The 27,836-nt window shown below is 61.0% G+C and overlaps 2 protein-coding genes across 8 annotated transcripts in view; one reads left to right on the top strand and one right to left on the bottom strand.

Annotated features, from left to right (window-relative positions):
* LTBP3 (latent transforming growth factor beta binding protein 3) overlaps positions 1-16,367 on the top strand; it is a 17,693-nt gene extending 1,326 nt beyond the window's left edge. Inside the window, exons 2-28 of one of the 4 annotated variants that reach the window (XM_039244737.1) lie at positions 2,402-2,731; positions 2,856-3,058; positions 3,231-3,336; positions 3,536-3,628; positions 3,801-3,923; positions 4,400-4,558; positions 4,645-4,830; positions 5,402-5,418; positions 5,493-5,565; positions 5,739-5,837; positions 7,651-7,776; positions 7,874-8,005; positions 8,154-8,282; positions 8,520-8,642; positions 8,884-9,006; positions 11,787-11,909; positions 12,147-12,266; positions 13,121-13,249; positions 13,541-13,708; positions 13,885-13,968; positions 14,245-14,373; positions 14,478-14,615; positions 14,712-14,852; positions 15,000-15,161; positions 15,257-15,337; positions 15,446-15,574; positions 15,739-16,367. In XM_039244737.1, coding sequence (XP_039100668.1) covers positions 2,402-2,731; positions 2,856-3,058; positions 3,231-3,336; positions 3,536-3,628; positions 3,801-3,923; positions 4,400-4,558; positions 4,645-4,830; positions 5,402-5,418; positions 5,493-5,565; positions 5,739-5,837; positions 7,651-7,776; positions 7,874-8,005; positions 8,154-8,282; positions 8,520-8,642; positions 8,884-9,006; positions 11,787-11,909; positions 12,147-12,266; positions 13,121-13,249; positions 13,541-13,708; positions 13,885-13,968; positions 14,245-14,373; positions 14,478-14,615; positions 14,712-14,852; positions 15,000-15,161; positions 15,257-15,337; positions 15,446-15,574; positions 15,739-15,890 — 3,578 coding nt within the window. In that variant the 3' untranslated portion in view covers positions 15,891-16,367. Of the gene's footprint in view, positions 1-2,401; positions 2,732-2,855; positions 3,059-3,230; positions 3,337-3,535; positions 3,629-3,800; positions 3,924-4,399; positions 4,559-4,644; positions 4,832-5,401; positions 5,419-5,491; positions 5,566-5,738; positions 5,838-7,650; positions 7,777-7,873; positions 8,006-8,153; positions 8,283-8,519; positions 8,643-8,883; positions 9,007-11,786; positions 11,910-12,146; positions 12,267-13,120; positions 13,250-13,540; positions 13,709-13,884; positions 13,969-14,244; positions 14,374-14,477; positions 14,616-14,711; positions 14,853-14,999; positions 15,162-15,256; positions 15,338-15,442; positions 15,575-15,738 lie in introns of all 4 variants that reach the window. The other 3 variants (XM_039244736.1, XM_039244739.1, XM_039244738.1) reach the window with 3 other exon arrangements.
* Positions 16,241-27,836, bottom strand: SCYL1 (SCY1 like pseudokinase 1). Of its 4 annotated transcripts, none has more exons than XM_039244740.1 (18): positions 27,668-27,836; positions 27,168-27,308; positions 26,854-26,976; positions 26,543-26,769; positions 26,014-26,104; positions 25,782-25,937; positions 23,287-23,445; positions 22,319-22,426; positions 21,428-21,541; positions 19,555-19,710; positions 18,782-18,970; positions 18,584-18,659; positions 18,156-18,317; positions 17,762-17,907; positions 17,064-17,135; positions 16,759-16,968; positions 16,615-16,669; positions 16,241-16,506 (listed from the first exon to the last, which is right to left on the bottom strand). In XM_039244740.1, exons 1-18 carry the CDS (start codon positions 27,776-27,778, stop codon positions 16,382-16,384), a joined length of 2,421 nt encoding a protein of 806 aa, XP_039100671.1. In that variant the 5' UTR covers positions 27,779-27,836; the 3' UTR covers positions 16,241-16,381. The 4 variants fall into 4 exon arrangements, with proteins under 4 accessions (XP_039100671.1, XP_039100672.1, XP_039100673.1 ...); XM_039244741.1 differs by having other exon boundaries at positions 17,064-17,132; XM_039244742.1 differs by having other exon boundaries at positions 25,782-25,853.

Genomic DNA, 27,836 nt, shown 5'->3' with positions numbered 1-27,836 from the left:
GGGTGCTGGGGCCTAACAGGTGGAGGGCAGGCCTGGAGGTGGGGGCTGTTGTCCTCAGTCCGTCTTTTTCCTGGCACCCCCTCTATGTCTCCCCCGGAAGCTCTCAGGAGCTCTGCCTCCGAGTCTCCCCTCCCCAACAATCCCCCATGACTCCCCAGGTCCACTTGGAGCCTACCCCTTCCTCCGCATCTGTCTTCAAAGGGCAAGGCCTGGGGCTCAGCTCTCCTCCCCGCAAGGCCCTGTGGGCCAGGCTGGGGGAGGTGTCCCAGCAGTAATTACCCTCCTGGACAGGGTAATTAGGCCGGGCCCAGGATGGCACCAGCGAAACGGCCCCTCTTACACATTCCTATACTCAACATACCGACGGGCAGACCCAAGGAACCCCGCCGATGTGGTTCACAGTTCTCATGAGATGTGCGTGTGTGCGTGCGCATGCATGGACTTTGGAGCGGCACTCTGATTAATTACATGTTTCTTTGTGTTGTCCTGAGTGTCTGTCTCCAGTCACTATGGGAGTGTTTCTGTGAGCTTGTGTTGGTGCCAGAATGAGTGTGTGTGTGTGTGTGTGAGAGAGAGAGAGAGAGAGAGAGAGGAGATGACCATGCATGTGAGTATATATGGGCCCAGCCTCCCAGACCCCCTGGCCATCCTGCCCGGGCTGCTGGTCTCCATCTGTGCTGCCCACATCCCCCAGGCTCAGAGCCCAGGCCACAGTGGGCGGGTGTCATTGAGAGGTCACCCTCACCGCTATGGGTGACTCACTGGGAGGCAGGAAGGAGAGGATCCTACCTCCCCCAGCCCAGGACACACCCCTTCTGCCCTGAGAGTCCGGACAGGCTGGGCTGGGCTGGGCTGCTCATAGCCAGGCCCTGATGGCCGTGGACGTGGGTTGGCCCTCTGAGGCCCTGCAGGTGTCCGGGAGAGCATCAGCTCCATCTTTCCATCCTGGGAAGTGAGGGCAGCCATGCACAGGCAGGAGAGGGGCTGGGGCTGGTGTGTGAGCTCAGGGCCCCAAGGCTGGATGTGGGATATGAGTGTGTGTGACAGAAAGACATAGGTCCCAGCCTGCCACTCAGTCAGTCCTTGAGTCATCCCCCCCCTCACCCCGAACTTCCTCTGGGACCCAGAGCTGAGGCAGACGCAGCCCTACCCTCCAAAACACTCTTCATGGTGTCGGAGACAGACAAATATAACCAAGTCAAGTGCCAGGCAGAGCTGGGCAGAGGGCGATAACTCAGGAGAGGGAACAGAAGTGGGGCGGGGATATGAGGAAAAGCTCCCAGGAGGAGAAACTGAGGCTGGAAGGATAATATTTGAATATGTAGAGGTGTGGGGGGGACAGGGCCCCAAGGGAGGGGATGGCATAAATAAAGCCATGGAGGCAGGAGATGTGACACATTTGTAGGAGGAGGGAGAGGGGCCCTGGGGCATGGGGTGCATGTGGAAAGAGCAGAAGGGGATGGACTTAAAGAAGGTTCATTCTGGGCCACGGAGAGCCTTAAATGTTTGTGCAAGGAAGCAAGGAGTAGGCCGGGGCTTTGCCTGAGGCGCATTTCTCCGGGGGGGCGGGCTGTGGACAGGCAGAAAGCCAGGGAGGAGTATGGGTGGCAAGGCGCAGGGCACCAGAGGGGCAGAGGGCATGGCGGGGAGGGAGATGGACTCATGAGACGGTACAGAGGCCGGAACTGGATGGAGTGGGGCCGGAGAGACGGAGCCCTTGGCTGACTGGGATTCCCCAGTGGAAGTCCAAAGTCGGGGGGCGGGGGGAGAAGGATGCTGATTCCCAACAGTGTCCCCTGGGTGGAGGTGCCCAAGAGACGTCCCAGAGAGGTTAGAGGTGTGGGCCCCGGGGTGTCAAGGCAAAGGGAGGGAGGGAGGGGCGAACGCAGAGAGGGCTGAGGTCTGAATGGGGAGAATTTGGAAAAGGAGGACCCGCCACATAGAGATCACCTTCCCAGGAAGGTTTGGAGGAAAATCCAGAGGAGAAAAAGGCCGCTCCATCACCACGATCGTCGTCACCATTTGCTACTACTTATTAAAGCCCCTCAGCGTGCAGGGCACTGAGCTAAGCTTCGGTACAGACATTCCCTCATTTAATAGACACAACAGACAGCCCTGTAGACCAGGACACCGAAGCACAGGGCTCAGGGCCACACAACTGGCACGTGGCCTCCTAGCTAGGATTTGAGTACAGGACCTAAGACTCCAGAGGCCAACATAGGGAGAAGAGCCATAGGGCAGTTTCCATGTGGTCCCAAACCCAGCTTCCCAAGGAGGACAGAGCCAGTGGGTGGCAAGGAGGTAGCGAAAGGAGGGAAAGATACAGGATGTGGGTGAGGGATCAGGCCTGGGGGCTGGGAGGGCCGGTGGGCCTGGTTCCTGATCCGCCTCCCCTCCCCAGTGGTGTGCCCTCTGCCCTGCATGAACGGCGGCCAGTGTTCCTCCCGAAACCAGTGCCTGTGTCCCCCGGACTTCACCGGTCGCTTCTGCCAGGTGCCCGCTGGAGGAGCTGGCGGGGTCACCGGCGGCGCAGGCCCTGGGCTCGGCCGGGCCGGGGCCCTGTCCACAGGCGCGCTTCCACCCCTGGCGCCAGAAAGCGAGTCTGTGGCCAGCAAGCACGCCATCTACGCGGTCCAGGTGATCGCTGATCCGCCAGGGCCCGGGGAGGGGCCCCCTGCCCAGCATGCAGCCTTCCTGGTGCCCCTCGGGCCGGGACAGATCTCAGCGGAAGGTACCGGACCACGGGCAGACCCGGGGTGGCCGAAGTGGGCGGACACCAGGGTGGTGGGACCAGGATGGGCAACCGCAACCCGCGGTGCGGGGCAGCCCTGAAGCCACCGTGCCCCGCCCCCCAGTGCAGGCCCCGCCCCCCGTGGTGAACGTGCGCGTGCACCACCCGCCCGATGCCTCGGTCCAAGTTCACCGCATCGAGGGGCCAAACGCCGAGGGCCCAGCCCCCTCGCAGCACCTGCTGCCACACCCCAAGCCCCAGCACCCCCGGCCACCCACCCAGAAGCCCCTGGGCCGCTGCTTCCAGGACACCCTGCCCAAGCAGCCTGTGAGTGAATCCACAGTCCACCTGGACTTCGGTCTCTCAGGGTTGTCCTGTCCCAGCTAAACGGGGATTGCACAAAACGGGGGTCCCCGGGCTGAGAGGGGAGGAAAAGGGCCTGGGGAGGGCAGCTGCGTGGGGCTGGGCGCCCTGTGACCCCAGTCCCAACTTCCACTAGTGCGGCAGTAACCCCCTCCCCGGCCTCACCAAGCAGGAAGACTGCTGTGGGAGCATCGGCACCGCCTGGGGCCAGAGCAAGTGCCACAAGTGCCCCCAGCTGCAGTGTGAGTGCCTGGGCTCTGGGACACCCGTATACCTCTTCCTGTCCTGCAGGGGGAGGACCCCGCGGGTGCAGCCTGAGCCTCTCCGTGCCCACCGAATTCCTCTCAGCGTCCCCCTCTGCTCCTCCGCATTGCCCTCCTTTCGCCCCTCCCCTGCCGGACCCCCAGGGTCCTCCGCTGCCACGCCCTCCTCTCTCTGCAGACACAGGGGTGCAGAAACCAGGACCTGTACGTGGGGAGGTGGGCGCCGACTGCCCCCAGGGCTACAAGCGACTCAACAGCACCCATTGTCAGGGTACGGCCAGCCAGGAGACTCTCTGGGCTGGAGGGGCAAGCCAGTGGTCACTGGGGGAGGCCCCAAGGTGACTGAGGGAGGAGGCGGGACTGGGGCAGGACCCTGAGGGTCTTGGAGGAGCTTGCTGTCACCCTGTGGCCCCAGACTAGGGGGATCACATTCCTGTTCACAGACATCAACGAGTGCGCGATGCCAGGCATGTGTCGCCATGGTGACTGCCTCAACAACCCTGGCTCCTATCGCTGCGTCTGCCCACCTGGCCATAGCTTGGGCCCCTCCCGAACGCAGTGCATTGGTGAGAATGAGGGCTCAGGTCCCTGGGAGGTCACAAGGCGTGGCCCTCCAAGCAGCAAGGATCAGAGGGCACAGTGGGATCAAGGCTTGATTGCAGGAGGATCAAGGCCCAGGGCTGATAGGATCAGGGATAAGTGGGGTCAGGAGTCACGTGAGATCTGGTTAGAGATCACATGAGGCCAGGGACTATATAGAGTGAGGGTCGTATGAGATCATTGGCTTGATGGGGAGGAGGGATAAAGCTAGAGCATCTAGAATCAGGGGTCAGTGGGGTCAGCGGTCACAGAGATTTCCTGGGGCACATGAGGTCAGAGAAACACAGGTTCAGGGATCACATGAATTCACGGTCACCTGAGGTCAGAGGCCACATGAGGATCTGGTTGTCTGGGCCAGAGAGGCAAGGTCTGGGGCAGCTTGGAAGAGGGACATGGGCAGCCATTGGGCCCCGATGTCCATGCCTGCCACTGGCCCTTGCAGCGGACAAGCCAGAGGAGAAGAGCCTGTGCTTCCGCCTGGTGAGCCCTGAGCACCAGTGCCAGCACCCTCTGACCACGCGCCTCACCCGCCAGCTCTGCTGCTGCAGCGTCGGCAAGGCCTGGGGTGCGAGGTGCCAGCGCTGCCCGGCCGATGGCACTGGTGAGCCTGGGGCATGTGGGGCGAAGGGGCCGTCCATGTGCCTGTCCAGGAGACACTCACCTCTCTGCCCCTCCCTCTGGCCGCAGCTGCCTTCAAGGAGATCTGTCCAGCTGGGAAGGGGTACCACATCCTCACTTCCCACCAGACCCTCACCATTCAGGGCGAAAGTGACTTTTCCCTCTTCCTGCACCCTGATGGGCCACCCAAGCCCCAGCAGCTGCCTGAGAGCCCCAGCCGGGCCCCGCCACCCGAGGACACGGAAGAAGAGCGAGGTCTGGCCTGACCCCTTCCGTTCCCTGACAGATGATGAACGAACGCCTTAGACCTGATCCCTTGACTTCGGATCCACAGATGCGATCTCAGAGTCTATCCTCCCCCTCCTAATCCTTGACTTCACCGCTGACCCACAGAGCTGACCCTAACCAAGGTTGTGACTGCAGGATTTAACCCCTGATTGACAGGATCTGACCACCCATTGCCCTGCAGATCTATTCCTCTGACGCTGGAACCCCTTTGATTTCCAAACCAGGGCACTGATCTGTTCCAAATGCTGTCCCTAGATCTGACCTCCTGTCTCCTGGACCCAAGGAGTTGACCCTAGCTATACCCACCTAAACCTTGCTCAATAACCCCAGGCCTTTGACCAATCACCGCTCCCCATACCGGTTCCCCGATCCCTGACACAAATGCCCCCTGACTTGAGGATCTAACTCTTGACACCTGACCCAGAGACATGATTGTTGAACTCCTAAGAGACCCTAACCACAAACACCGACTGCCAATCCCAGTCCTAACTCCCTCTTCCCAGCCCTGTGCTAATGGCCCCATCTTATTCCCTTTTAGGGGTGAGCACGGACTCAGTGAGTATGAGAGCCCAGGTGGGAGGAGCGGGGAAGCTAAGGAGACAGAGGGCTCATGTGGCTGTCCCTCACAGCCAGTGATGGAGGAACAATCAGCACAGCAGAGCCACCCGACCGCCACCACGTCTCCAGCCAGGCCCTACCCTGGTGAGCTGGGCCCTGCAGGAGCTAGTCCTCAAGTACTGTCACTGGGGGTGGTTGACAGCTTAGCTGTCCGGGGATAGTGAAGCTGGGTGTGAAGTCCCAGCCACTGGCCTGCCCGGAGGGGGCGGCTCTCCCATCTTCCACAGCCCCTGATGGGCATACACTGCTGCCTACAGAGTTGATCTCCAGGCCTTCGCCTCCCACTGTGCGCTGGTTCCTGCCAGACCTGCCCCCTTCCCGCAGTGCAGTGGAGATTGCTCCTACCCAGGTCACAGGTAAGACCTGGCCACAGAGGCCATGTCCTGGAGAGGCCACGTCCCTGGCTTCATTTCCGCCCTCCATTACCACCCCCTCCCCCCATCATTCCTGAGCTCTTACCCTTCCCCTGGGCTTCCTGTGCGCCTGGCCCTGGCCCTGGGCTGGGCTCTGGGGAGGCCTTGGTGTGCAACCTTGAATGATCCGGGTATTGTGGCGGTTGCCCAGTCTGAAGGTGCTTATTCATTCATTCAACAAATATTTATTGAGCACCTGTTATGTGCCGGACACTCTTTAGGTGCTGAGGATACAGTAGTAAGCAAAAGACAAAAATCCCCTGTTCTCGCACAGTAAACAGAAGACAGATCAGTAACTAAAAATCTAGGGTGTCTCATAAATGCCATGAAAAAGCAGAGAAGGAGAGAAGTCTGGGGATTGTGAAAATATGTAGGGTGGCAATAACAGAAGGCTAGCAGGGCTTTAAAGAGTGTTAGAAATTAATGAGAAGGAGTGGGGAAGGAATGGGTGTGCAGGTTGGGAAAACGGACGTTCCAAGTGAAGTTTAGGCAAAGGCACAGACACATGAAACACTGGTGGGGGAGGGAAAACCACACACGGCCTGGGGTTTCTGAACCGAGGGAGGGCCGATGCATGGAGCCTTGTTCAGAGCCTTGGGTTTGATCCCAGAGGCTGTGGGAAGTGTCTGCGGGGTTTGGGGCATCATGATAATTGCTAGCTATGGCTGAGCGATTGCCTTGTGCCAGGCACTGACCGGCGAGTTTTACGGACTAAATATCATTTAACTTTCTCATACTCTCAAAGTGAGCCCAGGTAGCTTCATCTTCCAGATGAGAAAACAGGCTCAGGTTTGGCATCTTGCCCCGCAGATCACACATCTGAGCCAGATTCAAGCCCAAGTCTGTGTGGACTCCAAAGCCAAGGGGGCCACCAGCCCGATTGAAATCTAGGAGGCTACAGGCTAGGACAAGGCAGTGACAGCCCCGGGGGCTGTGGGAGTGTGGGGGAAGAGTCACCTGGGAGGCTTCTCAGAGGAGAGGGAGGTGTAGGGAGAGATACTCTAGGCAAAAAGAGCAGCCCACCATGTGTGTTTGGTAGGGCAGAGTTCAGGATCCTTGGCCTGGGCTGCGGGGGAGGGGGGGAGGGGGGGAAAGGGCACATGGGGAGGGAGTGGGGGAGCCCGAGAGTTCAGGACTGTTGACAAAGTGAGGGGGCTTTCTGGATCTGACTACCTACTTATCCACAACGGGTGGGGCAAGCCAGTTTCCCCAGAAAGAGCTCCTGCCTGCCTTGGGAGGGGGAGGAAATCAACCATTCTGGAATGGGGGACCCAGGTCCCTAAGGCAAGGGTGCTGGTTTACTGGGCTAGAGGATATGGGAGTAACTAATGCTGTAGGATTTTAAATATTGAGGTGGCTGGAGAGGGGGTGTGTCTCAGAGCCCCGTGGGTAGCGGTGTTGGGATGACTGAAGGACCCTGAAGGGACGCAATCGGGCCTGGGGTGACGGGAGACAGAAGAGAGTGAGGAAGAATAGAAATTCAGGGATCCTGTAGTTGAGGCTAGGGACGTCGCAGACCTGGGGTCGCTACCTGGGGTCGTGATGTCGGGGTTATCTGGGATGGAGGTGTAGCAAATCCTAGGATTGGAGTATGAGTGGTCAGGGCCCTGAGGGCATGGTGTGACCAGGCTCAGGTATCTGGGTTATTAAGAATGGGGTATGGAAGTCCGCCTGGGGAACGTGGCAGGAAGTGAGTGCTTTGAGTGCTCGCGGCTCAGTCTCCGTGCTCCCCTCCTCTCCCCCTCTCCCCCACCAGAGACAGACGAGTGCCGACTGAACCAGAACATCTGTGGCCACGGCGAGTGCGTCCCGGGCCCCTCGGACTACTCTTGCCATTGCAATCCGGGCTACCGGTCGCACCCGCAGCACCGCTACTGCGTGGGTAAGCGGGGGCCGGCGTGCGGGCGGGCGGGAGGCGCGGGGGCGGCCCCGGGTCCTAATATCCCGCTGACGTCTCGCCGCCTGCGCGTCCTTCCCAGACGTGAACGAGTGCGAGGCGGAGCCGTGCGGCGCCGGGAGGGGCATCTGCATGAACACCGGCGGCTCCTACAACTGCCACTGCAACCGCGGCTACCGCCTGCACGTGGGCGCCGGGGGGCGCTCGTGCGTGGGTGAGCGCGGCCCGGGCGGGCGGCGTGGCGCGGAGGCCGGGGGGGGGGGGGGGGGGGGGGGGGGGGGGGGGGGGGTCTCTTCCCGACGGCCGCGTCACCGCCTTCGCCGCCCCTGGCGCTCCCCTCGCGCCCTCTTCCCCCTGCGCAGACCTGAACGAGTGCGCCAAGCCCCACCTGTGCGGCGACGGCGGCTTCTGCCTCAACTTTCCCGGTCACTACAAGTGCAGCTGTTACCCCGGCTACCGGCTCAAAGCCTCACGACCGCCCATGTGCGAAGGTGGGGGAGACCCCATCCGGGCCGACGGGGGGTCCTCAGCTGTCCCTCGACCTGGAGTGGGGGCAGAGGGCCTGGACTCCAGCCCTGGGCCTCTCAGAGGTTGGGGTGCGGGAGCCCCGAGGTCCCAGTTGACCCCGTTGATCCGTAACGGAGGGAGGTCCTGCCAAGGATACTGAGTGCCGGGTCGGTCACGTGGTCCCCAAATGGGTCTCCCTCCTTCTCGCCCCACCCACGCAGACATCGACGAGTGCCGAGACCCCAGCTCCTGCCCGGATAGCAAATGCGAGAACAAACCCGGGAGCTTCAAGTGCATTGCCTGTCAGCCCGGCTACCGCAGCCAGGGGGGCGGGGCCTGCCGCGGTGAGGGCGGGGCCTAGGTCCCGGATGGGCGGGTTCGAAGGCAAGTGGGCGGGGCCCATCCGGGAGTGGTCCCGGCGACAGGTCAGTTTCGGGGTCCGGTTAGGGCGGGGGCAGAGTTTATGTTCGTGAGAGTCGTCTTGCAGGCGCCCCCCCACCCCATGCTGGGCGGGGGAGACCCCCCACGCCGGCACAGTGCCAGGCCCAGTGGGGTGGCGACCGGGGTTTGTCTTCTCTGCCGCAGACGTGAACGAGTGCGCCGAGGGCAGCCCCTGCTCGCCTGGCTGGTGCGAAAACCTCCCAGGCTCCTTCCGCTGCACGTGCGCCCAGGGCTACGCGCCTGCGCCCGACGGCCGCAGTTGCCTGGGTGAGCCCCAGCCCTCCCCTTCAGCGCCGCCCGCACCCACGCCGCGCGCAAGCTGGGGACCGAGTCTGTCACACAGTGGGCAGGACATAGCCAATTGACCCTTCAGTTCACTGATCTAGCCACTCATTTTCTCAGCCAACCTAGCCGATGAAAGGACCGCCAGAATTTCGGTGTAGGAAGGGTCTTCGCAGGCAAGGCTTGAAGCTGCTTTTGCAAAGCAGGTTACTTACATTCAAAAGGGGAAAAAGATATAAAAGAGTGGGGAGGGGCGTTAGTAGTCCCTCTGCACTGCTCCTCCTCCTCCTTTTCCTCCTCCTTCTTATAGAGAGAGGGAAAGGGCAGAGGGAGAGAGAAAGAGATTATCTTAAGCAGACTGCACACTCAGTGTGGAATCCGTCCTGTGACCGTGAGATCATGACCTGAGCGGAAACCAAGAGTCAGTAGGTCACTTAACCTAACCGACTGAGCCACCCAGGCGCCCTTGCGCTAATGTTTCTTATGCACCAAGAGGCATGCTGGATCTGGGATTCAGAGAAACTGGGCAAAAGTAGACACAGACCAGAGAGTGCAAAGCTGTGGGCCTGGATGGAATTTGGATGCAGGGCGGGGAGGAGGGGAGACCTGAATTGTCTTAAAGGACCAATAGAAATTAGCCAAGCAAAGGAAGTCACTACCAGCAGACTCAGAGGTGGGAAAACAGCACTGAATGTGCAGGGAAGTGTAAGGTATAAGCAGAGGGTGGGGGCTGAGCTGGCTGGTGAGGGGCAGGACCCCAGCCCCTGGTCCTCAGCCCCTGGAAGGCCCCTCTAAGCCCTGCCCAGGAGGTTGTGGGTGCTCTGAGGCCCCTGAAGCCTTTTCAGGGGAAGGGTGACAAGATTCACCATTTGTTCTAGAAAGTTCCCTGATGCTGAGTGTGGAGGGTGGCCGGAGCTCTACTGGTGACTCAGGACAGATGGTGGTGGACCTGATGAGAGAAGTTGTCTCAGGATGGTCATGAGATGATGAGATAGTAGAGAAATATTAAAGCAGATTACCTGGTCCAGGGGAGGGGGGAGGGGAACAAGGGACCCTCCAGGTGTCTAGTTTGGGTGACTCTGTGCTGGTGCTGTCCACTGGGGCAGGGTGTCTGGAGGTAGTGCCTATTTGAGAAGGAAGACACCCAAATTTGATGCTGGACAAGGTGAGTGGGTGGTCCCTGCGGGCCTTTGGGCCGGAGATGACAGCAGGAGGTGGGCCATACAGATTGGAAGCCTTGATCCAACCCCCCCCTCCCGGAACTGTGGACTTTGGGGGACTTGGAGCCTTAGGGTGCGTCTTCTCAGCCAAGGAGGGTGAGGCCAGTGAGGGGAGCCTCACAGAGCCTTGTGGACAATATCACAGTAGCAAAAGGCAGGGGCCTAGGAACAGGAGATGGAGGAGGAGGGATGGGAGGAGTCCCAGGGAGCACCAGCTGAGACACTGGCGGAGGAGAGGCTTCCAGGGCGGAGGAGGATGAGCCAAAGGCAACAGGGAGGTTCTTGTAAACTAAGGCCTAAGTGGTAAGATGAGAAACCTCCTAGTAGTGGCCTTGACAGGGTGTTTTCCATGGCATGAGTTTTCTGGCAGCTAGCAAGTGAGGAAGAGTGAAACCTGGGGCTTCCAGAGTGGGGTCTCGGGCTGTATGCTGAGGAGATGCCGTGAAAATGGGCCAGGGGATGACAAGGGCAGCCGGCGGTGGGGCGGTGGACAGGAAAAGGGCCCTCTCTTGCTCTAAGGGGAGCCAGAGGGGAACGGATGCAATGATTTTCAGGAGGTTAGAAGAGATTACTCTCAGTTTTCTCAATGAACAGTGAAGGGCCGGAGTCTGGTAGGGGACTTGCAATGACCAGTAGAGGTTTGGGACTGCCCAAGGGCATGGGAGCTGTCTAGGGGCTCCAGGCTTGGGAGGTGGGGGAGGGTAGCGCCTGCCACACTAAGGATGGGGCGGGGCCAGAGGCCAGAGGGAGTGGCTGTGGCCCAAGGCGCACAGCCTGGCAGCTGCCTGCACCCCTCTCAGCACCCAGGATCTGGGGGCCCGGAGGCAGGCATGTCCTGCCAGACCGGTGAGGAGGAAGGAGAGATGTTCATGGGCCCCTGCGAAAGGCGGCAAGGTAGGGGACTTGAGACTAGCAGAGATAGTGGGACACTTCTAGGATGGGGTGCAAGACAGAGAGAGAGAGACCAGCAGGGTGAGTGCTGACAGCGGTAGAGAAAGTGAAGGCTGGCATGGGGTCAGGTGCACCTCAGAGGCCAAGCGTGGTGATTTGGAAGAGGTTGGAGGTGTGGCCAAGAACCGGCTTCTGGCAGAAATGACTGCAGAGAAGCAATGCTCTCAGGGGAAAGCCAAGTTCCTTTACTGCCGAAGCAGAAGAAATTATTGTGTGAGAAGGACAAAGAACAGAGGAGCTTATTTACACGGGCAGAAGGGGAGCCACGGCAGGTTGGGGAAGAGGAGAGCAGTTGGGGCAAGGAAGATCAGGGCAGTGTGGGGAGAGGAGTGGGCAGGGGGTCCTTGTTTGGAGAGGATGGATGAAGGTTGGTGAGGCTTGAGCTCTTTGGACTCAGACATGGTGCAGGGTCCCTGGCAGCACCTGGCCTGGTCACTAGGGGATGGTGTGTCACATGGAGGGGGGTTAGGGTCCTGTGCTTCCCTGCAGCTCCACTGGCCTCTGCTCTGGTGCCCCACGCCATAGGAATGAGTGGGAAAAGGGTGGCAGAGGCCTAAGGCCATCCCCATGCTGACCCCACCTTGTGCCCTGCAGATGTGGATGAGTGCGAGGCCGGGGATGTGTGTGACAATGGCATCTGTACCAACACGCCAGGCTCCTTCCAGTGTCAGTGCCTCTCCGGCTACCATCTGTCGAGAGACCGGAGCCGATGCGAGGGTGAGTAGGGCCTAGAGCTGGGGATTAACTTGTTCCTGCCTATTCTGGGACTTCTACGCCCAGGCTCCAAGCTCAGGGGCCTACCTATAAACAAGTCAGGCACTCCCGTATCCAGCCGGCATCCCGGGCGTGGGGTGTAGACTTGACCCCCAGATTGAACGTTGGGCGGGGAGCCTTGGCAGCCTCAGGCTGAGTGGGGTCAGCTCCGAGATTCTCCACCTCTTTGGTCCCCTACAGACATTGACGAGTGTGACTTTCCTGCTGCCTGCATTGGCGGTGACTGCATCAACACCAATGGCTCCTACCGATGTCTCTGTCCTCAGGGGCACCGGCTGGTAGGCGGCAGGAAGTGCCAAGGTATGGGGGTATTGGCTGAGAGTTCCTCAGAAGGAATGGCAGTGATCTCCTAGACACACTAATGATCTGTCTTTCCATCCATCTGTCCATCCACCCACTCACTCGCCCCCTCCGCTCCACCTACAATAGCAATAGTAATAATGACGTAGTTATGCGGTGACCCTTACATGTATTAGCGGACAGGAGTTGACAGAGAACCTACTATTTGCCAGCTTCTATACTATGTACTAGGAATGGAGCAGTGACCCAGGAATTCCCCTTGGGGAGGCTGACATATAAATTGATTCATACTGTTCAGGGTGCTGGGTGCCAAAAGAGGTCTGGATGAGTGATTAATTGCAAGGGAGAGGTGACCGTTGAATTGGAACTTGGAACATATACATGGTCCTCGGGAGCATAAATAGTTCCCTAAGCAGAGGGAAGCATGGGATGGCATTCCAGGCCCAAAGAACATTGTATGCAGAGCACGGAGATCTGGAGGGAGCTGGTTGTGATTTTAGGGGAGAGGGCCCTGAACATAGGGTTGGGGTGTCGGTGGTTAGAGTACGGGATGATGAAACGGAAAGATATCAGGAGACCAGACTCAAAGTCCTCGAATGCCCAGCTGAGAGTGAAGACTCTGTTCTGCTGCCAGTAACAGCCACTGCAGGTTTTGGGAAGAATACAGGGAATGTGCACACATCTACCCACGTGCACAGACAGGCACTAGTGCACTTCTGTTGCGTGTGCTCTGAGATCAAAGTGCAAGTTCCGGGTTCCGAACTTGTGTGAGTCCCTGGAGGCACACCCCTCCCCACTGCCTCCGGCTCCGCAAGGAGGGACTGGACTCTTCCTGCTCCCCTCGCTCCCCACAGACATAGATGAATGCAGCCAGGACCCGGGCCTGTGCCTTCCCCACGGGGCCTGCGAGAACCTGCAGGGCTCCTACGTTTGCGTCTGTGACGAGGGCTTCACGCCCACCCAGGACCAGCACGGCTGTGAGGGTGAGTGTCCTCTGGGCCCCTCCTCAGACTAGACAGCTCCCCTGAGCTGCAGCTGGGGTCCAGAGACGCATCCTGCCCACCCTCTGGAATCTGGGGAACGAGAAGAAATCCCTCTTGCCTGAGAGTCCGCCGGGGCTGGGCCGTGCGGGAGAGCCCTGAACCTCACGTTGAGGTTGGAACTTGGCTCTGACAGGGCGGCTGAGGGGATCGAGGGAGTGTGGGGCCGCAGGGGAATGAGGTCGGTGGGCAAGGCCGTCTGCGGGACCCTGAGCTGCCCTCCCCTCCCCTCAGAGGTGGAGCAGCCCCACCACAAGAAGGAGTGCTACCTTAACTTCGATGACACGGTGTTCTGCGACAGTGTACTGGCCACCAATGTCACCCAGCAGGAGTGCTGCTGCTCGCTAGGGGCTGGCTGGGGAGACCACTGCGAGATCTATCCCTGCCCAGTGTACAGCTCAGGTCAGGAGCCGGGCAGGCCTTCGCCCTCCCCAGAGTCTCAGTTTCTTCGTTCGGAAACGGATGCGGGAAACGGCCCCTCCCAGTATAGGTGGGAAATGAGGCGGAGCGCTCCGACAGGAGCACGCACGCGCTCAGTCCCGCCTCCCTTCTTCCCCACGGCCGCTCTCTCCCCTCAGCCGAGTTCCACAGTCTCTGCCCGGACGGGAAGGGCTACACCCAAGACAACAACATTGTCAACTATGGCATCCCGGCCCACCGTGGTAAGCTCCAGCACGGCTCCGCCCGCCGGACGCGCCCCGCCCCGCCCCGCCCACCAAGGTCGGTAGTGATAACTGGGGTAAGCCCCGCCCACACCGTCATCGTCTGCCCCGCCCCTATTGCGCTCTCGTCAGCCCCAGGAAAAGCCTCTCCCACTGAGCTTGCTCCGCCCCCGCGGTAAGCCCCGCCCACACCTCCCTGGCTGGCTGGCTGGCTGCCTGCCTGAGCGCGCGCGGGAGGTAGAGGCCGCAGGGCGCCCACGGCTTGTCACTCCGCAGACATCGACGAGTGTATACTGTTCGGGGCAGAGATCTGCAAGGAGGGCAAGTGCGTGAATACGCAGCCCGGCTACGAGTGCTACTGCAAGCAAGGCTTCTACTACGACGGGAACCTACTGGAGTGCGTGGGTGAGCGCAGACGGTCCCAGTGGCGGTGGGACTGCAGCCGGGAGACACGCACAACCGCCCGACTTCGGGCCGGTTCCCTCCACTCGCGCTCTTCCTCCCCGCAGACGTGGACGAGTGCTTGGACGAGTCCAACTGCCGGAACGGAGTGTGTGAGAACACGCGCGGCGGCTACCGCTGTGCCTGCACGCCCCCAGCCGAGTACAGCCCGGCGCAGCGCCAGTGTCTGAGCCCGGAGGAGATGGGTGAGGCCCGGGCCTGCCGGCTGGGGAAACAGGGAGGGGAGCGGGGGCTGGGCCGAGCTGTGACCGCCACCCCCACCCATGCCCTCGCTACCCTAGACGTAGACGAGTGTCAGGACCCCGCAGCCTGCCGCCCTGGCCGCTGCGTCAACTTGCCGGGTTCCTACCGCTGCGAGTGCCGCCCGCCCTGGGTGCCCGGGCCCTCCGGCCGCGATTGCCAGCTCCCCGAGAACCCAGCCGGTGAGGGCGAGAGTTGTCCCGGGCCGATTCCAGGGCCTGGTCCGCGTGGTGGAGCCCCGGGGTCGCGGCTCCCCGCGAGGGTTGGATGGAGCCGGGCCTCCTGTCCTGGTTTGGGGCCTCCAGCTGATGCCCGGGTTCCCTCGGCAGAGCGTGCCCCGGAGCGACGGGACGTGTGCTGGGCCCAGCGCGGAGAAGATGGCATGTGCGCGGGACCCCTGGCCGGGCCAGCCCTCACCTTCGACGACTGCTGCTGTCGCCAGGGCCGCGGTTGGGGAGCCCAGTGCCGCCCTTGCCCGCCGCGCGGCTCCGGTGAGCCTCCCCGAAGGGGTTTGCGGAGGAGTGAGGGGGCGGGGGCGGGGGCCAGGGTGCTGCGTCAGTGTGGCTGACCGTCCCGCCCCTCCCAGGGTCCCAGTGCCCAACGTCGCAGAGCGAGAGCAATTCCTTCTGGGATGCGAGCCCCCTGCTGCTAGGGAAGCCCCCTCGAGGTGAGTATGGAGGGAGGACACAGGCGGGGGATTGCGGGCGGGGTGTCCCCGGAGGTCTGCTGGCGGAGGTGTAGGCTGATGTCTGCATTTTCCCCGCCTGCACAGAAGAGGACAGCTCGGAGGAGGATTCGGACGAGTGCCGCTGCGTGAGTGGCCGCTGCGTGCCGCGGCCCGGCGGCGCCGTGTGCGAGTGTCCCGGCGGCTTCCAGCTCGACGCCTCTCGCGCGCGATGTGTCGGTGAGCCGGGCCGCGGGGGGGGGGTGGCACCCAGGCCAAGACCCGACGTTGGTGGAGGGGCCGGGGGAGGCCCGGGGCCCTGTGTAACCCAGGAGGCCACACGCTAAGGGGGCTGCGTACGCTGGCGCCCTGGCGAAGCTCCCACCTGTCGCCCCCACCTGCAGACATCGATGAGTGCCGAGAACTGAACCAGCGTGGGCTGCTGTGCAAGAGCGAGCGCTGCGTGAACACAAGCGGCTCCTTCCGCTGCGTCTGCAAAGCTGGCTTCGCACGCAGCCGCCCGCACGGGGCCTGCGTGCCCCAGCGCCGCCGCTAACGGGGCCCCCCCGGCCATCAGCGAGGGGTTCCTTCCTGACCCTCGGGGTGAACTCAGCTTCCCGCCTCACCTCCAACTCGGGGCTCGGACCCAGGAGCTTTCCAGGGCTGTTAGACCCCTTCCTGCGCCCCGAGTTCTGAGGGGGCGCCGCCCCGTTCACACGCGGAGCTTGGGCCTCATGACGGCCTTCCTCCCAGAGGGCGTTTCCTGGAAACTGATAAATCAAATCATGCCTCTGCACTCTCGGCTCTCCAAGCGAATTGATGTTCACGTCTGTGGTGGGCGTGGACTCCGCGGGGCAGCGCCAGCCCCAAGCCTCCTGGGAGGGGCTACACTGAGCCCGGCACAGGTGTGTGAAATAGAATTTATTGTGGCTCTGATTATGTACACGTGAGATGTGCCTGGCCGGGCTGGCCGGGCTGGCATGGTCTGTACAATAAATACATCCGCGGGGCCTGCTCTCCGCGGCTACCAGCGCCCACATGGCAAGTTCAGTCCAGCTTCCGGGTTCCCAGCTTCATGGGGCCCTTGGCTGCCTTCTTCTCTGCGCGTTTGGCTTCCATCTCCCGCCGACGCTCCTCACGCTTCTTCCGGGCCAGCTCGGCCTTCCCTTGCCCTGCGAGCAGGAGGAGGAGCCGGGGAGACGGGTTGAGGGCTTCAGGATCACAGGGGCCTGCCCCTGCCCCCAGTCTGTCAGCCTCGAGAGAGGGAAGAAAGCACTTACGGCTCTCTGTCTCCAGACCCTCCCAGTTGTCGTCACCCCATGAATCAGGTCTTGGCTGAAAGGGAAGGTTGGCCGGAGTGGAGGTGGGCTCCCCGGCAGAGGTCCACCCCGGAATGAACACTCACGGGGACAGGGGCCAAGTACCTGGGCGCCAGCCTCCCGGCGTGAGGACACAGCAGCAAAGGGATCGCCTTTGTCACTGGGCTCCGGGCCACCCCAGTTATACTCGCTGGCCAGCCGTGTGCCCTCAGGCGGTGGCTCCGGGGGGTTTGGCTCCTGCCAGCCCTGTTCCCACGAGCCCTCGGCTTCCCAGCTGCTCCAGTCTGACTCGGATTTTGGGTCCAGGTTGCTGGTCTGCAGAAGACGGGGAGGTAGTGCCCAATGGTGGGGGTGCAGGGGGCTGGCCTCCCCCCACCCCGACAGGAACACCCCTGTCCCACTCTGCTTACCTGCCCAGCACGGCTGGCTCGGTCCCCCGTGCTCCAGTCCTCCTGTGGGGCCACCACCGATTCGGCCTCCTGCTGCAAGGCAGGGAGGAGAGCGCGACCGTAGGTGCTCCGGCCCCCCCCCCCCACCAGAGGGCAAGCAGGCCTGCCAGCCCCTTCCCAGCCTCGGGCTCCCCCCTTTCTTCTTTGGTATTCCATCTCACTTGCTCCTCAAGCCTTGCTTCCCGTCTATAGAGTGGACATGCCATCACTCCTCGGAGGCTGGGGAATGAGATCTACATGTTCCACACCGATCCCCACGGCCTCAGACCCGAGACTGCTGTCAGCAGAGTGGAAATCGGGCCCCCATTCCCATCAGGGTAGCCCCACTCCATCCTCAGCCCATCCCCCACAGGCCTGGGGGTGGCCTCTCCTTACTGATCCCTGGAGCTACTGGCAGAGGAACAGGGAGCAGAAGAGAGTGAGGAAGACGAATGGGCTGTCCCCCAAACTGCCCACCATCCCCGCCCCTGCTCCCCTGAGGGCCCAGCTGCCAACTCTTACCCCCAAGGGCCACTGGTGACACCTACTCAGCAGGGATGCTGTGCAGATGAGGATGGGCGTGACCGGCCAAGGCCACCTGAGCTCCTTGAAGGCAGCCTGTAACCTCTGACCTGGACTTACCCGGGAGTCACGTGGGGAGGCCCCCCAGCCCCGCTCACCTCCAGGCTGCCCCAGTCTTCATCATCCCATCTGTCGGCACCACCGCCGATGTCCTCCGCTGTGTCCGTGGCCGCCTCTTGCGTCTCCCAGTGGCCTGAGGTTGTGGATGTGGCAGGGACGACGGTGGGGGCCGGGGCAGGAAGTCCTGAGGAGCAGAGGCTCACTGAGCTCCCAGATACTAGGCCCCAGGAAGGTCTCAAAGCAGGGCATAAGTGGCTGGGGGCGGGGGGGGCGGGGGGGAGGTGCAGGCAGAAGCTCATGAGGGGACTAGACTCTGCTTGTCCCCTACGTCCCCACTGCCACCCCAGAAGAAGCCAGACAGTAATAGCTCCTGGGTGCCAGCACTCCGGAGCCCTCCTAGTCACCGATGCAGCCACTCTGGGGCACACTCACCCTCGGGCGTGGGTCTCTGGGGGACGTTGGTCTCAGCCGGGGCAGCTGTTGGGTGTGCACGGATCAGCTTGGACGTGAGCGAGGAGACCCCTGTGACTGCCCAGCCTGCCCAGCTGGCTGCAGCTCCCATTCCAGGGCTGGACGCTGCATGGACATCCTTCTCTGGGCAGGGACAAGGACACAAGTAGAGTCACCTCGAGTTCTCATGGGGAAGGCAGTAACTGGCCCAGAGCAACCTGTAGCGGCCCCCCTTCTCCAGGCCTGTGCCCCCATCTCTAGGATGGGGGAGGTGGGGAGCAGTAGGGTCGGGTCTACTCTCTGGGCTTGTTACAGCTCTCAGAGACTCCTGTGACACGGACAGGGGCTATGACAGGTGACAGTCAAGGATGTGGGGGAAGGAAGAGGGAACATGAAGGGGGGCCACTCACCTACTTCAGCCAGCTGGGTTGGGTCCTCTGACACAGACTCCAGTTTGGACAGGAAGCTTCGAATGGCCTTGAAGGCCTGTGGGGTCGGAAGGGGCAGAGCTGGGGACTCCAGGGTTCCCATGAGCCCACCGGGCCAGCTAGGGCCCAGATACCCCCCCGCTGCCGGAGCCCCAGAGCCTGGGCCAAGCTGTGCCTCACCTGGTCCCGCACGGATTTCTCGGGATCCACGGTGAGGCCACAGAGCACGGGCAGGATCTTGTGGGCACAGTCATTCATCGAGTAGAGGTTGTGGGTGGCAGCAAAGCCCAGGACACCGGCCACCCGGGAAGGTGCAAATGGGTCTTTGGTGGCCCGGCTGAAGGCGGAGGTGAGGACCCTGTGTCGGGTCTGGCATGGGGTGGGAGAGAGGGGTCCTGAGTTCAGGGTCAGTACTGGGACCCAGACATCCCAGCCCAACTGCCCGCAGCAGAGGCCAGCCATGGGCTCCCCCAGCATCTGAAACTGGGAGCTAATCACCAACAAATGAGAATTTTTCCTGAAAACTCGATCTTGGCTTCTCCTCCCAGATCAGCCTGCTCCTGCTGCCTCAGGACAATAGGGGCCAGAGCAACAGCTGCTCTGGGACCGAGGTGCCCGCCAGGGCTACCGCCACCATTCACTCATTCCTATTAACTGGCTGGGCACTGCAGACATCTGCATTTAAAAACCTTGGCCAGGGCGGGGTGGGGGGTAGTTGGGGGGGTGGGGGGTGCACATGGGCCAAGTGAGCCTGGGTTCAGTTCCCAGATCCGCCACCTGCTAGCTGTGTGACCTGACACCCCTCAGTCGACCCTCCCGCATCAGGGCTGGGAGCACCCAGGGCCTGAGTCTCTGAGAGGATCACAGCCCCTGCATGAGGAGGCCTGGCCCTGGAGGACCCTGTGGTCCCGGGGACAGGGATAGAACCCCCGGGATCTATGTAGGGCACTCACGCTGGCACTGAGGTAGGAGCCGATTTTGCCCAGGCAGACGGTGGTGTTGCAGCGGATGGGGCCCTGCTCATCCTTGGCCTGCAGCCGCGCGAAGTGCTTCATCAGCTCCACGTTGAGGTTGGCCTCGTTCAGCTTCGGGGCCAGGAGCAGCATGGACTGCAGGGTGCGGGAGTGTGGACATGGTGGGCCACGGCCAGTCAAAGGGCCACATGCAGGAGGGGGCTCCGGGGAGGGCGTGCGGGCCAACAGTGGCACTGGGTGCTGAGGGAACCTCCCGAACCTGCCCCCCCCCAACCTGGTCCTGGCCCCTATCCAGAATGCCGCACAAGGGGACACTTCTCTGTCCCCGTTACAGCAGAACCTCTGAAGTTTGTGCACACTCCTGTCTCCCATTTTTCTCTCTCTTGCGTGCACTCTACTCAGACTTCTACAGAAACACCGCCCCCCACACACACTCTACCCACTGGCTCGAGGAGGTCACCAGGGACCTTCGTGTTGCTAAATGCAGGGCCCAATTCTCCGTCCAAACCAGCTGTGACCCCTCAGTAGCTCTGACACTCCTGAGTTCTCCTTCCTCCTTGAAACTGCCATCTCTGGTCCTCCAGGGCCCCGCCCTCTCCTCATTCTCCCCTGACCTCATCAGCTCTTCCTTCTCCATCTCCTATGGCCGAGGTCTTACTGTTCAGACCCCCAGAGGTGCTCACCAGGCCTCTTCTCTTTTCCACCTCACCCTAGGTGATCTCGCCCCTTTTGTGGCTTTGAATGCTCTTGTTAGCTGACAAAGCCCAGATGAACAGCTCGGGCCCAGATTTCTTCCCTAAACGTCACATGTATATAACCAGGGGCCGAATCGACATCTGCACCTGCCTCACTAGGCCGACCTCCTCCCGCAAACCTGTGGCTCCCAGTCTTCTAGGTAAATGGCAACTTAACCTTCCAGTTGCCCAGGCCAGAAACCTCGGAGCCATAGTTGGCTCCCAACCCGCCCATCAGCACATTCTGTCTGCCCCACTTTCGGAATGCGGCCCCTTCTGTCCACCAGCTGCTACCCCTCAGACCTGGGCCACCGTTACCTCTCAGACTCCACCTCTCACAACCATGCCCCTTCGGCCATGCTAAACCTCTCTCTCTCTTTTTTTAAAGGTTTTATTTATTCCTGAGAGAGAGAGAGAGCGTGAGCAGGGGAGGGTCAGAGAGAGAGGGAGACACAGAATCTGAAATAGGCTCCAGGCTCTGAGCTAGCTGTTAGCACAGAGCCTGACGTGGGGCTGGAACCCACAAACTATGAGATCATGACCTGAGCCAAAGCTGGATGCTTAACCCACTGAGCCACCCAGGCGCCCCCAGCCATGCTAAACCTCTTGCTGCTACTTCTGCACTGGCCTCAGGACCTCTGCACATGTTCCTTGTGCAGGGCACACTTTCCTCCAGCTCTCCACCTGCCTTGATCCCTCGCCTCCTTTCTTTAAATGATACCTCCGTAGCAAGGTCTTCCCTGATCGCTGTTGTTTAAACTGCAAACGCTTCTCTTCACACTGTTACTTTCTAACATAACGTATCTTTCGTAATTCTGCGTCCCATCTGCCAAGCCCACTCCCTGTCACCTCAAAAAGAACCTCCATGAGGCACAGTGCACGCCAGCATGGGGCACAGGGCTGGGCACAGAGAGGTGCTTAGCCAGTGTCTGCTGAACGGAGGACTATAGGCCGATCCCAACCTGCTTTCCCCACCAGCCGCTGAGCTGCACCCAGAGCCGGGCCCTACATGCAGGGTCTGCCCCTCCCTTAACCTGCTCAGACCACAGGCCAAAACCAAGGTCGCTGTGTCCCCAAGTGAGCCCCCTCTGAGCCATCAAAAACCAGGTCACACCCACCTTGACTGTCTGCTCCCGGATGGCAGGGTTGGTGTCCAGGAAACCGTGTACAACGTGGGGAAAGATCTGGGTGTTGACTGTTGGCTCATCGAGGTATTGGATAAACTGTTCCATCTGTGGCCCAGTGCGGGGGAGAACACAGTCAGCGCCCCGCCCCCCAACCCTGACCACAGCCACCAGCTCATCTCATGGCTTGGTTTTCCCCCTGGCAGGCAATGGCCAGCCAGGTGAGTCTCCTGAGCCCCCTACCTTGAACCTGGCCTATATCTGGCTTTCACACCACATGGAGTGATGAGGATGGGCCAGGAGGGTGCTGGGAAGAACCTAGGATTGGCGGCTGGAGGACCCGGCCTCTGGTCCTGCATCATGCCCCTTCTTAGAGCCTCTATGGTCTATTCTAGAAAAGGGATTAGAAACCCGAAGCCAGAAAGTGGTGGGAGGAGGGCTTGCATGTTTGGCAGCTGGGGAGGGAATGACACCTGGGAGCCTCTAGGTACTTGCTGGCTCATAAGACGCCCCCACCCTTGATCCCACAGATCCTGTCTGATGCTCCCAGCTGCCCAGGGATTGGCAGGAGTGACACTATCCGACATCATGGACAGCTAAAGTGACCAAGCCAAGAGACTGGGGGAGCGGGACAGTTGGTGCCTGTGGTCTGGGTAGGCTGTGCCTTCCCAAAGCTGCCAGGGAGCTCTGTGATTGTCTCAACTTCCTGAGTGCCTAGCCTTACCAGTCCCTCACCTGTGTGTGTTTGGGGAAAGGTTTCTGGGGTGCCAGGGCAGGGGCTCAGGCCACCAGCCTGGGGCTGGAAGTGAGACAAGGGTCTCCCCAGCAGCCAAGGTGGGCTCTGGGTGGGGTGGAAGGGGACAGGGTCTGCCCATAGCCCCTAACCTGCTGTAGGAGGCGGATGCGCATGGCCCGGTCGGTGGATGAGAACATCTTGACCACCACGGGGATGATCTTCTGCTGATACTCCTCAGTGTTGAGGAACTTGCCCACCTTTGGAAAAGAGCAGGAAGAGGGGGCTCAGCTATATCCACAGAAGTGGGGTGAATTTACTAGGCTCATTTACCTTCCTTGGACTCCCTGCTGTTCCCAGGGTGGGAATGGAGTGATGGGGGAGGGCATCGGGCACTTCTGCAGCACCCCCTCTGCCCGTACTCCATCTCAGGCGGCCCTGCCTTTAACTTTTCCAGTCTAGGCCCCTCTTAGAAGGCTGATGAAAGCTCTATGCCCTTCCCTGTAATCAGGCACCAGTGTACCACATGCACACATATGCACACGGAATTCTGCCTCTGATTTCTGGAAGCTCCCGGCCATCAGGATTTGCTGGCTGTCTTCCTCTTGCCCCATGCCAAGCCCCTTCAGGGGACAGTGTTCTCCCAGGGTGGGCAGAGTGGGGACCGGCAGGTGCCCAGGTAAGGGTGGGCTGGGGTCTGAGGAAGAGGGGAGGAACCAGCCCCTAGAAGTCAAGAGAACTGAGTGCTGAGCGGTCAGGAGGGAGGAGGGCAAGTGGGGTGGTGAGCAGGTGATCTCCTGGGCCTTGGAAACCATGGTGCACGTGTCAGACCAAGGGCACTGGGCGGGGGAAACAGAAGGAGGTCTGTGGGCTCTCAGGCAAGGGGTCTTCAGAAAAAGAATTTTAGAGGCCCAGGCTTTCGCCTCCTCAAGGACAAGGAGGCCACACAGGCTCCCTAACAGCTGATCAAGGGCCCTGGATTTCTGGACCAAGGGGACATCAGCAAGAAGCCCCTCACGTGTGTGCATCTGCCCTGACCAGGCTGCCCCTCCCCCAGAGCCTTCTCCTTTACCATTCAGACCCACCGGGCCAGTCCCTGGGCCCCGGGGGCCCCGCATACCTTGAAGAGGGGTGTGAGGACAACGGCCCCTGCATTGCCAAACTCGAAGGCGGTCAGCAACTGGGGCAGCACCTTGTGGCGGCAGAAATCCTCAGGGAAAGAGTCCAGGCTCTTGCTAAGCTCTTGGAAGAACTTCTGCTTCTCAGCCGGCTCTTTGATCTGGGGGTGTCAAGGACGGGATACAGGGAGGAGAGCAGCCTAGATCAGCCCCAGCTACAGGCAGGGACAGAGAGTCACCCCCAGCCTGAAAGGGAATTTAACTATATGGGCTCTGGAGCCCAACAGCCTGGGTTCAAATCCCAACTCCCTCATTTAGCAGCCACGTGGCCTTGGGCACGTTCCTCCATCTGTGAAGTGGGATAATAACCATACAGAGCTGTTCCGCAGATTCAACTGGAAAACGCACGTGAAAGCTGCCAGCACTGTGCCTGGCAAGCTGCGGGTGCCTAGTCAGTGAGTGACTGTCATTCTCATCATTGCACCTGACCTGTCACTAGGAAAGCAGCCACCTGGGGCATCAGACCTTTGTCAGCATTGCCTCTGCTCCTCACAAACAACAACACAAGGTGTAAGTAGCATTAACACCAGCACACCAATGAGAAAACTGAGGCTCAGAGACGGGAGGGGGCTTAGCCCATCCACGTGGCCCTGGCTGGGTGGGTGTTCGAGCAGGCAGGGATCAGGTGTAGTTAACCCCGAGACCTGGTCCTCCCACTAAGCCAGACAGGCCAGGCTCAATGGTCCCCCTAATCTGCCTAATCCCCACAACTCACATCTCCTGACAACAGACTATGCCAGGCAGAGTCACACACTAAAACCTTTACACGGGCTAAATAATGTTCCCATAACTTTATAGGATAGGTGCCAACATAATGCACATTGAATCCAACAAGGGAGCTAAGGCACAGAGAGGGCAAGGAATCTGTCCAAAGTCACACAGCAAAGAAGCAGACAGGGACTCAGTGGTCTGGCACCTCCACTGTGCTGCACCCCGCGAGGACATGCTGTCATTCCCTCGTGTATACGCAAGGAGGTTGAGGCTCGAGGTCACCAGCCAAGAGTGACCAGCCAGGGATTATACCCTGGTCCTGTAGGCTTCCAAAGCTTCTGTGCTTTCTGCTGTACTCTCATTCCCCACGCCACTGCCTGGCCCAGAAGAGCTGACCTCCGGCTGGGAGTGAGGAGGAACTGGTGGGCCCTTAAGTAGCTCAGTCAAGCGTGGGAGGCAGACCTGGTGCTCTGACAGCCAGGGTCATGGGGTGCCAAGGCCCCGAGGAAGACTGAACCACACTCAGGTCGCATAGCTGGCCTCTCTCCACCAGCCAGCCCGGTGACAGGAAGAGGGGCCCCAAGGCCCTGCCCTCCCACCTTTCTCCCTGGGCCTGGCCAGAAACAGCCCATTTCCTATGGAGCACAGTATAAGAAGGGTGGCCCGGCAGAGTCAGGAGGAGAACTCCATGTGACAAAGTCCCCACTGCCCCCACACGGCCCAGGAGACACAGGGCCCAGCACCTCCAGCGCTTTCCCCTCAAGATGAAGCTCAGGCTCCCTGCTCTGAAGGCCCTCCCTGCACCCATGCAAGTCAGGATTCCACGGGCCCTGCTCCGTCAAGGTCCAGCAAGTGTCTCACTCCTCTCCCCCTCCAGCTTCTCAGTCACCTTTCCGTGCCCTCCACCCCCACCCCCACATGGCCGGGTCAGAACAGAACAGATACCCAAGGCTGAGCCTTCCTCCCGCATTTCCTACAACAACCTCCAGGCCAGCAGACACTATTATTACCCCATTATACAGATATGGAAACTCAAGTTCAAGGAGATTAAGCCAAGGATTCCTTCCTCACATCTTTCCATTTGCTGCTCCGTCTGCCTGGAACATTCTTCCCCAACCCCCATCACCATGGCTCCCACCTTCCCCCTCTTCAGGTCTCAGTTCAAATGTCACCGCGGAGAGAGTTTCTCCCTGAGCACCCTGACCCACTGTTTTCCTTCCTGGTACTAATCCCCGTCCTGGGAGCACACATTTCCTCATTTGTGTATTTCCTGTCTCTCTCCCCCAGCGAGAGTCCCTAAGGGTGGAGACCTGGTCCGTTTGCTCCCTGCCAGGTCCTTGCGGGCAGGGGTCTAGGTCTGACTGTCCCTCCGGACTCTGCTGCCCACGGCACAGCGCGGCACCGGGCATGGCATCCATCAGGGCCGCTTTGTACAGGTGCAGTTAATGGAGTGCCAGGGCCAGTCACGAAGTACCCACTATGTGCCAGGCACCATATTATGCACTTCAAACTCACTGAGTCCTCACTGAGATCCTTTGAAGTGGGTTCTAGGATAGAAAGTGCATCTGACAAGCCACACAGTAAATATGAGTCGGAGCCAGAGAGCCTGGCCCCCCGGTCCGTGCTGGTCTCCCAGGGTCTAATCATAAGGGAGCCCACAAGCTGGGGCGGGAGGACTGGAATGACGAACACAGGACCAAGGCCCAGGGTGGGGTGGGGGGCTCACCTGAATCTCCTCCAAAAAGAGGTTCGTCTCCACAAAGCGGTTGTTCATGAAGCCACCGGGCGCCCGGCAGTTCTGCAGGAAGCGGGCTGGGTTGGGACGCACTTTGGGGTTGGCTCCAACTAGCTCGCAGTAATGCGGCACCAGCGATTTGGGGATCTTTGCGAGAAGGGTCGGTGTCAGGGCGGGGCTGGCTGGCTGCCAGACAGGGGCTGGGGTTGGGTCGGACACTCACCTTTCCAGGGTTGCGCAGGGCGGCTGCCCGAGGTAAGGGCCCATTGAAGACTTCCCAGATGAGGCAGCCCAAGCGCCACATGTCGGCTGACCTGGGGCAGTGTGACCAGAGCCGCTCAAGGCCCTGCCACCTGCCAGCACAGACCTCCAACCCGCCTTGGGCACCAGACACTAAGTGCAAGGCAGACCTTGGGCTATGCCTCTCAGCGCACCAGACACTAAGTGCAAGGCAGACCTTGGGCTATGCCTCTCAGCTGATCGTCCCAGGAGCCCTGAGAAGCAGGGCTCATTAGTCCCATTTGACAGGTAAAGGAAGTGAGGCTCAGAGGAGCAAGGACATCCACCCCGGCTCATACATCTGTCAAACTCAGGACCACCAAAACACACCCAAAGCCTGCGTTTCTCCTGCCCTACCTCCCTGAGGACCCTAGTTCCCTCCCCGGGCGGGCAGCAGGGGGCAGAGGTGTGTGTGCCAGACAGTTGAGGGGTCCTGAGGCTACAGGACCTTCCAGAATAGGGCAGCCACCCACCATTTCTCTCTGACCGCTCTGCCACTGCCATCAGCCAACTCCGGGGGGTCATACTGCTCAAGTTCAGGGACCCCCTTCCGGGGGGGTCCCCCGCCATTGCCCTGGGCCGAGTACATGTAGTCCAGGCCCCCCAGCTTCCACTCGCCGGCCCGGTCCACGAACACAGCGGCCATGCAGACGTTGTTGTGAATGAGGCTGCAGTCATTGACCAGGAAGCTGAGGGCTTTCTGGGGGCAGAAGGAGCCATCACACTCCAGCAACAGGAGCCCCCCACCCTGCCCTCATCACCACTGCCCCCCCTCCCACCTCACCACGATCTGGTGGAGCCCCCAGGAGAGCTCCAGCTCCTTCAGACCACCGGCCTCGGCTCGCTCCTTGAGGTACATTCCCAGTGGGCTCACTGCCTCTGTCACTACATGGAGGCACTTGTCTGTCTGAAGAAGGGGACATGGCCGGAGAGGAAGGGGACATGAGAGGCACAGGGAGAGAGGTGGAGAAGGGGAAATCAAATCTAGGGGTGCGGAGGCAGGAGGGGTGGAAGCGGAGGGGCAGGAAGACAGAAGACAGGGCTGGGAGACTGGGAGAAAGTGAGGGGCAAGGATGGGGCAGCCTGGGCAGCAGGTACCTCCAGCCCATCGATGTAGGCCAGAATGTTGGGGTGCCGGAGAGTTTTGAGGCGCTTGAAGGCAGCTTTGGCCACCTGGGTCTGCTCTTCGGCACCGGGCTTCACGTCGTACACGAAGATGGACACCGGGCTGCCTGTGGCCTGGGAGGAGGGCAGAGGGACCTCAGGGACGTGGGCCGGGCCCTGACGACCACTCCAGTTCCGAGATGGGGCTCCCTGCCCCCCCCAGCTGACAAGTGGCGGGAGTAAAGGGCCACTGCCGGGTCTCCCCACAGGTCAGCCTTCAGGGACTGAGCCGGGCCCACGTGACCCCGGTTCCGTCCGCCGGTCGTCCCTCGGTCCTTCTGCCCGCCACGTCGGCACTGCCCGTCCCCCTCCCCCGGCCGGTTGCCCCGGAGGCTCCGTAGCCACGTCAGGCGGGGCGCGACGCGGCGGGGCCGGCCGCGCTGACTAGGCGAGGCCGAGGTCGGCCGCGGCCTGCGGAGCGGGGCCGCGCTCACCTTCTTGCGGCCGCGGTGTAGGACCCAGGGCCCAGGCGGGCCGCCCTCAGGGGGGTCCGGGCTGAGCTCGAACGGGAAGTCCCGGACCGGGTCCCGGGCAAAGAACCACATCGTCCCCGCCGCCGCCGCAGGCTGGGGCGCCTCAGCTCCGGGTTCTCTGGCTGCCGAG

Source organism: Hyaena hyaena, unplaced genomic scaffold, assembly GCF_003009895.1.
Source record: "Hyaena hyaena isolate Hyena2069 unplaced genomic scaffold, ASM300989v1 scaffold_248, whole genome shotgun sequence".
Taxonomy (NCBI): Eukaryota; Metazoa; Chordata; class Mammalia; order Carnivora; family Hyaenidae; genus Hyaena; species Hyaena hyaena.
Note: the sequence above shows the minus strand (reverse complement) of the source record. Positions and strands in the feature narration are given on the sequence as shown.

Bases quoted from the DNA above. Each gene is read 5' to 3' on its own strand.
- SCYL1 (XM_039244740.1), bottom strand. From the start codon at position 27,778: ATGTGGTTCTTTGCCCGGGACCCGGTCCGGGACTTCCCGTTCGAGCTC. The intron at 26,105-26,542 runs GTGGGTGGCTGC...ACACTGCCCCAG, and splicing joins AGAGCGGTCAGAGAGAAATG to GTCAGCCGACATGTGGCGCT. The intron at 25,938-26,013 runs GTGAGTGTCCGA...CTTCTCGCAAAG, and splicing joins CCCTGCGCAACCCTGGAAAG to ATCCCCAAATCGCTGGTGCC.